This window comes from Malurus melanocephalus, unplaced genomic scaffold (assembly GCF_030028575.1).
Source record: "Malurus melanocephalus ecotype Western Australia unplaced genomic scaffold, MMel_1.1 scaffold_54, whole genome shotgun sequence".
Classification (NCBI taxonomy): Eukaryota; Metazoa; Chordata; class Aves; order Passeriformes; family Maluridae; genus Malurus; species Malurus melanocephalus.
Genome location: NW_026623286.1, coordinates 214293 through 227923, shown reverse-complemented (window position 1 = coordinate 227923; position 13631 = coordinate 214293). Strand labels below are relative to the sequence as shown.

Sequence of the window (13631 nt, the reverse complement as noted above, 5' to 3'; positions counted from 1 at the left end):
AAACGAATTCAGTTAACATCTCTCACCACACAAATAAACACAAACCCCCAAAGCACAGATTCACATACTTCAAAACACTGGGCTGATGTAACTTCATTCTCTTTAAGAGCCTTTTAATGCTTGTGTGTAGCTCAGTTGTCCCACTGACTAAACATCCAGRGGTTCTCCATTTCCAAATTATGTAGCTGAGTCAGTGATTACAAGGCATCAAGATACCAAAGCATGAAGATCAGAACTCAGCAATGCTTCTGTGTTTCAACAAAAGCAGGTGCCTTGGAAGCATTAGCTTCACTAACCAAATTAACAACTTCCAATCAAATCTGTTTGGCACCTGTGGTGGAGGAGTATAAAGCCATACCTACTTCTTAATTTCTCTAGAATCACCAGAAATTTGCAGCTGAGGTCAATCTTTCTGAAAAGGAGGCATTTTTTACCAACTTCAGAACACCTCTTTGCTGCCAACATAGCTGCAACAGCATGCTTTGAAGTTAGTCCATTACACTACTTCCATTGTAGCTCCATCCTCACACATGTAATTCACATTATGTAAGTGAACAGTATCCAGCATCCACAGAACCACTTAGAAAGGCACAAATGAGAACTGTGAATTATTTTACAATTATGTCTTGTAGTGTAACTAGTCCCATTCAAAAGCGTATGTGTGGCTCTTCTAGTGTACCTATTGTGACTGCTTTGCATGTGTACCTTAGGATATTATGAAAATTAGTCACTCATCCTCAAACAATGACAAAATACCCAGGATAGCTCTGGAGGGGGGGAGACTGATAAKAAGAAATACCTTTTAAGAAACATTATTACAAAGCCCCTCAAGAATCATTTGGCTATGACTTGTAAATACTTTAATTCTGCAGAGTTTAAGGCCACGTGCARGAAAAAGGAAGCTATTTGCACCATTATATTAAATACAATAGTTCTTACCTAACTTTTTCTTCATACAAACGTGAGATGAACATCCCCAAACCAAGACCCATGTGTATCTGAACAGCTTGAGACTCATCAGCATTTGGTTTCCCAGGTAACCTCTCAGTCAGCATATTGAGGACCTCCTCAATCTTCTCCTTGCATGATACAATGAAAATTGGCACCAGGAGAGACAAAGCTGTGGCGGCGCAGGATCGAGCTATAATACTAGCAGTATTTTCACCTGAATAGGATTTCTAGAAAAACACAAAAGAGATTTTTTTTTCTTTTTCATTTACTTCTTTCCAGGCAGTAATACTCAGCTCTTGAGGAATTTAAAATAAATATACTTATAGAGCAAATGGCAACATGGATGCATTGCAATCTGACATGCCTTACATGTGGCTTTTACCATTTTGGTAATAAAGACCAAAACTTAAACCAAACACAAATATAAACAGAAAATACAATTAAAGAACAAGGGCAAGGAAAGTTTTGATTTTCCTGTATTCCAACTTCTACAGCTCAAACAGAACCAGGAAAATTCATGATTAGAACTCCAGCTATAAAATACAGATAAATTTCCTTGCCTTTAATACCACAACACATACCTGATAGAACCATGGGAACACCTGACCTTTAGGCTGGTAGCGGCTGTTCACAATACTCAAGAGGGTCTCTGTGACCATGGAAGTCCAGTGTTTCATAGGAATAAAATCAGGTTCAGTCTGCGAAAATCAAACCCAAATAGTCATCATTATTTTTTCTTAAATCAAGTTCTACCTACCAGCAGCTCAGCTGGTGATGTCCTATCTGTAATCCATGAGATTATTTTGTCATTCCTATGTACTCTAAGTAGCATCACATACTTGTCAATGTTGACTCTCTGGACACTACTTTTGCTCAAGTACTGTGCAGTGAAGCCAAAAATTATGTAAAAAGAGTGTGGCTGAGTTTCAGTGTCCGTAGAGTGACTTCTATCTCATYCGTCAAAACCATCATATAAATGAGTTAGTCATTATGCTTCTTGTGACAAGACACATACACACTCTACCTGCTTCCTTACAGATCACAGCATCTGACAGATGGCATTCACCGAGCGTAGTGAAATTTGAACTTGAAAATGTAAAGTGCGTCACATCCACTTACCAGCCCCCCAAACACCTGCTCAAATTACTTCTCTGTATTCCACTAAGAGAAGGGAATCTCTCCCAGATTAACTCACCTCAGGCACCCCATCCGTGTCTGAGGAAAGGCTGCTTTCGTATTTGGCTACAGCAACTGCAAGGCCAGTTAAAGCAAAAATAGAGTTTCCTTTCACCACTGGGCTATCTCTGAACAGAAAAAGGCAAACAGTTAAGAAACATAATAGGGATGCTAGCAACAAAACTTGTATCTCAAAGCAGAAAAGTTATGCTACAGGTGATACAGAAAGGAAGGCCTTTGCACCTAGCAACTTCACTGGGCTCTCTTTTAGCTCAGCAGAAACCTGTTACATTTCATCTTCAGTAATTAGAGAAAGAAYGGGAGAGAAAAGTGTTTCAGTCTTTTTTTTCTTGTCTGTCTTTTATCTAAAAGGTCAGCACACACCAAGTTGTATAAAACRGAAGTTTCTTTCCACTATAATGAGGACTGCTACCCTGAAGAGCAAGTAGAACTCACAGAAATGCAGCAGTTGATCTTAGCTGGTACCAACTCTACAGAGTACAACAAAACATCTTCAAATGGATAATGCTAGAGAAGTAGGTGCTACTTCATTGCAACAACATCAGAAGAGAAGCCATTATTGAAATATCAGCTTAAAATAAAAGTTCTGAATTACTTCCCCATGCTACAGAAACACTAACATAATGGAAAATGATAGGTTTCAGAGAGTACTTCCATGACCTTTAAGGAAATCAAGAAAGAAAATCTGCCACTGACAAAGAAGAGGGAGAATACACCTGTATTCAGTTTCGTATAGATGTATGATGATATTCTAGTCATTCCCAGAAAAACATAGTGCAATATAATCCTGATGGAACTCTTAAGTTGTTTTACAAAAGCAGCTGCACAATACAACTGTATTRAACCACTAAAAGACCAGCAGATTTTTGCATGAGTCTTCCATTTTTTAAAATTTCCTTGACTGCTGCTTGTAAAAATATACCGACACTGCCAATCTGGGCATTTATTCCAGATCCAAAGATGTCATTATCACAGCAAAAACACTTTCTGGATTTCTATTTTGCTTTCTAAAACAAGATACATGGGTCTTTGTGRAATGTCATCATTAGGAACAGTGAAACTATCTCCTTTCAGGTAAGAGGGACCTGCAAATGATTACAAGGTACTTAGTTAAGTTCTTCAAAGTCTCTCGGTATCTCTTGCCTTAAATTTTCTATCCATGCATGGAATTTTCGCTGATTTGATCATCAGCTTCCAAAAGGCTACATTTCATGATGTACCTCAGAGAGAAACTTCTAAATCCACCCACTCATGAAACCTGGATGCTTTCAATGTAATGAAGGTAAAAATCATCATCTTAACATCTATTGAAAATATGGGAAAAACATAATCTGTAATAATTWAGCAATTCTTACTTGGAAGCACCTTTGATGACATCAGTCAACATATCTCTTACCCTGCAAAAGAAAAGAAAGAATTTACACCACATACATTACAGTACAGCGTGAACTCTTATGCCTTACATATGTCTATTCTATGTTAACAACCGTATCAGATAGCTATCAGAGGACTCAGTGCAACATAATTACAAGTATTTAACCTGTTAAAATATCAGTGTAACACCCAAAGTTTCTCCACGTTCTTGTGCACTCCCAGTGTTCTATAAAGGGCTCTTATTTGATTTAATATCACTTTTTGTAAAACGCTGGTTCATGCAATAGCCATAAATCTGCTTTTTGAGTACATCAAACATGTGAGTTTTTAGATCATGGTGCTATATCCTTGCATAATAAAATCTGAATGTTTTGTAATGGACATACATTACAATTTATCCAACACTTACTATATTTCTTGTAACTACTATGGGGAGTTGCGCTATTAGGTGGTATAGTAACCTGAACTGATTTAAATGAAAACCATTGGAGCAGTTACMATTTCTTCCACATTATTGTACTTGAYTTATAATAGGCTACTTGCTTGCAGTTGTTTTGTGTTGTCTTCATATCAAGACAGAAGCAGAGACACAATCGATCTCTTACACTAGCAGGTATGGATGAGGAGAGAGATTCTCTGTTCTAAAACATGCAATTCTGTCATGACCATGAAYGCCTTTCTACACAACAGGACAACTTTAGACTGGAAAAGCATTTCTCCTAAAACAGGGCTGTATATTTTAAGAATGAGTTATGTTCAGGCTTTCAAGGAAACCTACCCAGATTTTCCTACATAACTACACTGCTTTTGCACAAAGTTTCAAACTCACCACATTAGAAGCATTCACAACTTGGTAAATACCATGCAAAATTGCACCGTACTTATACAATAAAGGATTAACACTAAAGTTTATACCACGTTAACCACAGTTAGGTTAAATGCAGTGAGCAACAAAAATGTTTAATGGGTCCTGAAGTCAGAACCCTGAGGAACCAAGCAAGTAAGTGGGAACTGGAAAAGATACACTAAAGCTACTACTGGGCTCCAGTTCACTTACTGCTTTGATTTTTTTCCTGATAAAGGGAACTCATTTTTGACACAGCTTACATTAACASCATTTAGGAAATACAGAGCAGAAATTCTCTCGGGAGAAATCTTAAAAAAGCAGCATTGCTATAGGCCTTTTTATACCCTGTCAAGAAAAGRCTATTTTGTACCACACTGTATCATTCTGGATCTTATAATCAAAGCTTCTATTCCAGAAGTAGCTGGAATAAAACAGACACAATTTTTTTATTCCTTTTCAGTGGAACTCAGTAACACACCTTTCTGATTGAAACAGACAAAGCATTTTGGCTTTGCACATACTTTGCTTCCAGTACACTTATGAACAACAACAGAAACAGATATTTATACTGTATGTGGACAGGTAGGTTTTTTTTTTTTTTTTTKTTGTGAAGCCTCCCACTTGCCACCTTCTTCTCCTGGCCATGCATATACATGGCTAACTCATCACAGACTGAAAGACACTTCTCACCTGACTGGAATAGAATTAGTGGAGGACATGAATCAGCATGTACATCATGTCCTTGCTTTTAAACAACATCCTCACACTCAACAAGGCCAACTTACTGTATGAAGTGAGGTGTRTCAGTACACCATGACATACATCAGATTGCAACTTACATTTCTTTCATCACACCCTACAAAGTTTTCAGGCTCTCTAAAGGGGAGAGTATCTGTGAACCTACGCATATGGGAATCCTTACAGTTGCCCTGTAGTCTTTTCACTCCTCTCTCTCAGCACCGTCACTATACCTGGTGTTGCTTGTTTTGTTTTAAGGTTTTTTTTATCAGTGCTCACATAGTGCTCACTTGAACTTGCAAAAAAAAAAAAAAAAAAAACAGGCTTTGAAACTTTGCCCTCCTCTGTATCCACACTTGCCATTTCAAGTAATCAGGAACACACAGACACTTCCTTACCACAGCCAAGCTGTAAATTGTTTGTACTGCACCTCTTCAGGATCCTCTTTTCCATGTTTTAACTGCATCTCCAGCTCTGCCTGCCTCCCCTGCAGAATTGCAGAGTAAGTCAGAAGTGCATCTTACATCACAAGATTTACTTATATTTTATGATTTCTTCAGAGAATATTCAGGTGACAAGTGTAGCCCTCAACCCAAGTGCTGGTTCATAAGTGACCGAGACCCACTGTAATGTACAATATATCAAGGAGAGGAACTCATAATTTTTTATTCTCAGTGAGAAAAACATACTGCAGGTGGCATAAATGACCATAAATACTGAAGCATCTATCTATGACATGCAGAACCAAGTTGTCTTGGGAAGGGCTMCAACAAGCAGGGAGTGAACTTTAGAAGACTGCTAGCTAAAAGGAATGCTAACAGCAAAATAGCACTTTCTTGATGCTTTGCTTAAAGTAGAATTCCTCATCCTTTTTCTTCACATGAGTCTGACCTCCCTGTAGTTTCCTACATCATTATTTCTGTACATTTAAAGAGATGATATGGATTCTGCCCTCTAACGTTATAACGTATGTTATCTAAATGTATCTAAAGCAGCTTTGCTTTAACATTTAGTCTCCAACACAGACAACCATAACTTAGCTTGTTTAGGTTGTCATTTACTGCTCCTTAACAGATTACTAAGCCTTAAGTGAAAAAYATAGGCACATATGCTCTATTTTCTTTGTATTGAATGCTGGTAGTTTGGGCGTACACAGCAACCTGAAAATACAACAGAGTGAATCTTAAAAATCCAGCTATCACTCAAAAAGTGTTTGTCCACAGAGATTAAAGGAGCATTAACAACACACCGACTAAAAAGAAGGAAGTATAGCAGTTCAGAAATACTATTATGCACAATCCAGACTAATCATCTTATACTGTAGTCTCTTTCAGTCACTTCAGATGAAATGTACTACAAAAGGACAAGGAGTAAGTAAGACGCAACAATGATAGGCCCTATTGTCCTGTAAACGGCAAGAAATCCTACAGATCCTTCAGAAAAACTCTGGTAAATGCTAAGCTTCTTGTGAAATCTTGCCTTGGAATAGAAGCAAAATAGGAAGGTAATTAAATGTAAGCAACAATGCTCCCCTGGAACTAAACCTGTAATTTGAAATAGCTGCTGCTTGTTTTGTAATGGGGCTGGCTTGGTCTAGGATCTCRCATTTTGTTGACAGTCAAGATAAAAATGGTTTTTAAAATGTGGAACAGGCATATGTTTTGCTGCACAGCAAAACAAGGAACAGTCAAAGCTTCTAGAATTCATTCAGCAACCTGAACTGCTCCTGCTGAAAACAGCTGATGTGTCCTGGAAATACAAACAAATAAGCCCTTCTAGTAGCACAAGGAGAGCATTCTAGAAGGCAGCTATTTGCTAACCTTTTTTTAGATAATTTTCCTGTTGAGAAACCAAATGATCCTACATTAGTATAGATATCAGGTCAGCTAACMTAATGAAAGTGAGAATTTAAGATATTTCTTAATCATTAGATAGGGTTGAAAAAATTGAGAAGAGTCTTTAACAGTGTGGCAGGATTACATACTGATTAAGGGAAGTTCTTTTCAATGAATCATCCCTCAATAGCTTCCGTCTCCTTTGTGGTACTACTATTACAAACTTCCTACTCAAACAATACATTAAGAGTTCTGGCTAAAAATTCATCTTCTAAAAATTCTAAAAATTGACACATTCTGCAAGTTGACACATGAGCAAAGCTGCATGAACCTGAATTGTAAATAGAAGCTGCACTTCTATCAACCATCCTAGATTGTACTGTCACTAACTGAAGACTCATTTTTATCTCCTTTTCATAAATGTTATAATTAAGCACCTTGAGCTACACTCTTTTTTAAAGTTTRGTAACTTGTACAATTGCTGTCGCTGGTAAAGCTGGTAAATCTCACACCATGTGAAAAAGCATTAATGTCCACAGTACTATATAMCTCAAAATTACCTGTAGGACTGCACTGTAGGTTCGACTCATAAATCCTAACCAGGACTGCGGCAGCAGTATGGAGTGGTGCCATTCAGAAGGCTGAATGTTAACCTGTGCAACACACCAGAAAGGTTAGCAACAGTTACATTAAATCTAACATAAGCAGAATATGGCATAATCCAGCCTATGATTTGCAGACATTCACTCACTTCCACAGCCCACTACACATGGCTGTAGGAAACTAAAATGACAGTATTTTTCTCCTTTATATTTTACCCACACCAAGCAACTTTCAACTTCCTTACCCAGACTGGTCAAAATTGGTTGCTTTAGGCAGCACAACAAATAATTGACCCTAGAGACAGCAATGRAACTATACATGGCAATAAACACAACACTTAGCTGCACTGGCAAATGGTTTGTGAAGATCTTAGATGTTTCTAAAAGCATAATTGTTAACCAAGATAAATAACTGACCTTCCCTTAAGTATCATTATTTCCTGAGTCTTCCTGCTTATTCAACTCTATTTTATGCCCCTCATAATCTACATAAAGCAGTCAGTATTCTCTCTTTACTTGGATTTTATAACAAAAACCAAACCATGCTAAAGYTTCCTGCTCACTGCTTTCAGTGAACCTGAAAGACTTGTAAGTAATAATACATCTATACAAATAAGAACATTCTAAAAGTCAGTCAAAAAAGATAACATACTCCATCCCACAGACAATACAAATGTGCCCTGAAGTAAAAAAGGAAATCTCATCTTAATTATGACTAGTCTTTATTTTTTACTAAAAATTATATTTGCACCCCCCCCCTCATCTCTGTTCATCAGTTCTTCCAGAAGTTGATGAGTAGTCAAAGTTCCAGTTAGAATTGCTTTCCTCATGTTGCCAAGGAATCTGCAGCAAGTCCAGTCTTCCCTTCTGTCATGACTCTGAAACTATTTCAGATTAGTGCAATTGACTATTTAGATTTCTGCTAGTCAACAGTAAGCTAACTGTGAGCCAGAGTGTGCCCAGGAGGCCAAGAAGGCCAATGGCATCCTGGCCAGGATCAGCAATAGTGTGGCCAGCAGGAACAGGGCAGTAATCATCTCTCTGACCTTGCCACTGGGAAGATCACATCTTGAATCCTGTCTTAATTTCTGGGCCACTCACTTCAGGRAGGACACTGAGAGTGTTCAGAGAAGGACAACACAGCTGATGAAGCATCTGAAGCACAAGTCCTGTGAAGGTTGGCTGAGACAGCTGGGACTGTTTGGCTTGGAGAGGAGGCAGCTCAGGGGGACCTTATTGCTCTCTACAACCACCTGAGAGGAGGCTGTAGCCAGGTGGGGTTGGCCACTGCTCCCAGACAACGAGTGACAAGACAAGAGCACAAAACTGCCAGGCAAGACACCAGGAGGAATTTCTTCATGTAAAGAACTGTTAAGCATTGGAATGGACTTTCCAGGGAGGTGGTGTACTCACCATCTCTCAAGTGTTCAAGAAATGACTGGACACAATACTTAGTGCCATGGTCTAGTTAACAAGATGGTGACTGGTCAAAGACTGGACCCAGTGAGGTCATCTCCAACCTAAATGATCCTGTGATTGAGGTTTAACTGATCTCATAGTGAACTATGAAATTCACCTTGTAATCCACACCTGYGCAAGACAATAAAAGCAGGCCTGCAAAATACCGCAGGTGTTCATGCAGGAACTAATTACAAAGCTTTCGGTGTCTTGCTTCATTTAAAGCATCTAGACAATATGGTCTGTCAGGAAAACTTAAAATTTGCAGATGTGTTTGATGACAACAGAACGGSTGATGTGATTTTCATTAATTCATTTTCTTCATGGCAATAAATATTTTGCATGTATGTAGAATATGAGGAAGACAAGAGGAAACTGAAGGTTTTCACGTAACAAAGAACACTAAAATTCACCTCTAACTGAAAATTATTGGATGTAGTGCTGAAGATTATCATATAAACAGTTCTACAACCTGCTATTTCCATGCAGGAAATCAGTAGCCTTTTCTTGTCATCTATCATTGGATATCAATGGTAACAGCAACTACACTAAGTGTTGGTTAATTAATACTAGCAACCACAGGCAAAGGTTGTAAGTGAAGGTCAGACTTTTTGGAGTGTAAGAAAATATTGGCTGTGTGGGGAGGTGCAGGGAACGAGGCTCAAGGGAACTGTGAACCAARGACAACTGCTTGTGAAACATGGTGACACTGATCTGGGGATTTCTTAGGCACATYGCTTGGCCAGACCAAGCAGCAAGCAGTTTTTAAGAAAAAGCTGCAGCCTCATATCTGAGGCAATGARAAATGGCATGATCTTGGAGCTAGTAACCTGAGCCTGTTGATTGATGCTTAAGAAGGACATGACGGCCTGAAAAGACACAAAATTATAGACCRTGTTGGTCAAAATGCAAGACAGGGAATGCTGGCAAACCACAGGAGATACTACTCCTGTGTTTGGGACAATACTTTTATGTCAGTGAAATGTTTAGGCATGTATTTAAATGCCCTGCTCACATATGGRCCATATAAATGCCACCTCAGTGATTTTATACATAAGGCTAGGATTACATATCTCAATCAATGTAACAGGGAGGCAGCATCTTGTTTAATTTTAGAGTTTGCCTAGAGGTTCCTTTTAACATACTTGCATACATATACTTCCAAATAGACCTCTTAACATTCCTTTTTGAGAAAAAAAATTCTTTCTCCAAAGCACAGTAGACCAAGGAAAAGAAAAACAAAAATCTGTCAGAAAATTAATTTTGAATACTGTTTCTTCACTGAAGGAAATACACTTGGTAAATTTAATAGTAGAAACCAGCACAAACTAGTTTGTATTCCGAACYACGCCCATTGAAATATCTAGGCACAGAAGAATACACTACAATGATTTCTGTTCCAGAAAATCCAATTATCATCTTAACGTACTTCACATAAAAGGTTTGAATAAGCTCTTGAGTATCTTGATAACATCAAAACCAAACCAGGAAAGAAAAGCACAGAAAGAGCTTTCACTTTACTTTTCAAAGATTCACTTCATCATAGCACATCTAATTGAACACCCTGAAAAGATATGCAGGGAATGCTTCTTTCATGAGGACATAGAGTGCCTAACACGATTAGTACTTGTAGAGAGGTATTTAATATTGCACAACTCACCCCTGCAACTCAACTTTGCAGTTGTACCTGTAAATAAGACCCATGAATAGAACAAAGTAACTTGTGCTTTTTCCAACACATAGAAAGCACTTGCACATCGAGAAACAGGCAAAGGCAAGACCATTCTCCATTTAAAAAACCCTACAAACTGCAGTGGTTCAGAGTGTCAATATCACCATTTACTACACAAGTCTGCCAACAGCAGTCTGTCTGTGCTTTCTGCATGCAGGGTGAATTGTCCCCTTCACCTCCACTAAAGAATCAAAAGATGGATAGCTAACTGAAAGCCTAATAACTTAAACRCAAAACTCACATGAACAGAATCATTAAAACAAATCATACATGTGAACATGTGATTATTCATCCTCAGTCATCTTCACAACAGATTAAGTGAACTCGGTGAGAAATTATTCCTATGAATTTCTATGAAGTATTACTTGTAAAACTTGAAACAATCACAGGTAATTATTTGGGGACWTCTTGTACAGTGTGATCCAGGCAGCCATAGGAAAAAAGAAATCCCATAGTCTATACTAACTTCTGACCACCGTGACTATAGCAACGTTAACTCAAGAGAGATGTTAACAAGCTCTGTTTAATAACCAATCAAACAGCACATCCCCATTTCTGGGCAAACTATGATCTTCTTTCAACTCACCAGTGACCACTAAAGAGCAATACAGCATTAGAAGCACATCACAGTTTATTGAACTATTTTCTTCTTCCCATATTTGAACAAATACCTGTTCAAATAACATCCAAAACCCCTTCTGCATCTTAATCTGATCCTGTTGACAGGTATCAGAGATGCATCCAATTCCTCAGCTAGAATAGCACCTAGGTGATAGATTAAATCTGGCCCATTAAGGCTGAATAGTAAATTATCTTTTTGCTGCTGTTACTGTTAGATCGAAATGGCCACTAGACCCAGGTATTTATTACTTGTACATTTTAAAGACTTTTAAACATACAAGAAGAAAGTATTTCCTCTGCATACAAACAGCATATAACTTTTTTTTTGTGGTAGCAGAATACCAGACCTCACCGTTTTATACATAAAGAATGTCATAAAAATAAAACATGTATTTAAGCCCTTCACCTTGCCCCATCTGCCAAATTCTAAGTGCAATAATGGCAACTATGCACACAGAAACAGACAGATACATAACCTGGTTCATATTTTACAGCTGTGAGCATAGATCAAACAACTGAAGAAATAAAAACATTATTACCCCAGTATGGTGGTGACTGCTTAGTCCTAACTAAGAAAATGCTAACTAYTGGAGATTTTTCAAGATAAAATAAATAGATACCTGCTATTCCCAATTAACYGAATTTTCTTGATGCTTACATCAACCTCAGACTTTATTTAAAACTTTATGCAGATCTCAAAGCTTCAAAGGCAACTCTAAGACTTCTTTTTAACAGAATATTTCCTTCCTTACTTACAGAGTCACTATATAGGTTAACCCCTATGACCTTTTACCTCTTCCAAAATAAAATGTAGTTAAAGCAGCAGCAAAAAGGTGTAATTCTGGTAATTTAATCTCCCTAAAACACCTGCTTAATGTGCTGCATTGAACTGTGAAACAATGATTTTACAAAAACATGTTTATTCCCATAGCCACTGCAAGGATAAGATAGGCCTAGGTCCTACTAACACAATTTTCTTTGACCAATTTGGCAGTTTTATACCTTAAGCTCCCTGTCTTTGCTGTTAAACTCTGTTCCTCAGAAGAACACTGAGGACCAAACATTAAGGCATGAAATTTAGTTTGATGAGCCCAGTGATTTGCTTCTCATCTAGCCAAAGGCCTAAACACCTTTTCTCTGATCATCCTAACACCAACTTGTCTTTACGCACGAAGGGAAAAAAAGCAAGAAAAAGCTTTGGCTCTTAAAATGAAAACAGAAAGATTGATTTTTTATCAAAATTTCATAGTTACTGCAGATTTTCTCTGAAAAGGTGCAGTTAGTATTGTCTGAAGAGATTTTGTGTTTAGCTTTAAAATATAAACATATTTGGATTTCTTTTTAGTTTTACTATACCTTCAATCAATTGACTTTGTAAAGTACTGAGTAAAAATATAAAGTATTGRTAAAATATTTCTGTCTCCAGTCACTGTATTGTATTCACATATGTGATGTAGTTCACCATATTCAATAAAACCCTCATGTTTTGTCCAACAAACCATTTTAAGTCTGTGTCTCTATGAAGGCGGCWTGTTTGCACAAGAAAAGTCAATTTTGGATGTGCTGCTGTATTTTATAATCACAGCTAGTACACACAAGTTGATTTTTTTTTAACCATAACTTTATTTGATACTTTAGTAGGGGARTAGACAAGTGTTTACAACACCATAGTTCAGAACTGATCTTCATCCCACTGYAATTCAACTAATACAAAACTTCCATAAATGTCTTTTATGATAATGTAATTAAATATGTTTTTCTTCAGAACCTTTGTCACTGAACTGAGGTCTTTCTGAATGAAGCAATCACATACARTGCAGAGCTTTTCCTTCTGGAGACTATGGAAGCTCATGCTTCATTCATAACTCATTATTCTAAATCTGTTCCTCTGACATATGAAATGTCCCTGTGGACTTTACCTGGTGCTCTCCACTGGAGCTTCCAAATAATTAGAAAACATTCATTAACTTACACTCCTGTAATAATGAGGTGTATTATCTCCAGCTTCTGCTTTTGTTCTTTAGCAGCAAAGATGTCAAGATGGAAAACATGYATTAAATCTGCTACATGGTTAGATATCTTGAGATCAGTGTTCAAGGGTGTTTTTTTTTATTTTTCTATTTTGAGAAAAGAACTTGACATCTGCAGTACTTCATAATCCCACTGACATTGACTTCATAATACAGAGCCAGGGATGGATTTCTATACCCCAGTGCAATTGGTGCAGACTGGCTTTTGTCCTTGTACACCTGGTATAACTTCCACTGGGATCCATG

The 13631-nt window shown here is 37.6% G+C and overlaps 1 protein-coding gene across 2 annotated transcripts in view; it reads right to left on the bottom strand.

Moving 5' to 3' along the window:
- FOCAD (focadhesin) overlaps positions 1-13631 on the bottom strand; it is an 88863-nt gene that overhangs the window by 20632 nt on the left and 54600 nt on the right. For both annotated transcript variants that reach the window (XM_057365539.1, XM_057365542.1), the window contains 6 exons: positions 7503-7595; positions 5506-5594; positions 3504-3545; positions 2147-2255; positions 1533-1649; positions 940-1178 (listed from right to left, as the gene is read on the bottom strand). In XM_057365539.1, the coding sequence (XP_057221522.1) occupies positions 940-1178; positions 1533-1649; positions 2147-2255; positions 3504-3545; positions 5506-5594; positions 7503-7595 (689 nt within the window). The remainder of the gene's footprint in view (positions 1-939; positions 1179-1532; positions 1650-2146; positions 2256-3503; positions 3546-5505; positions 5595-7502; positions 7596-13631) is intronic.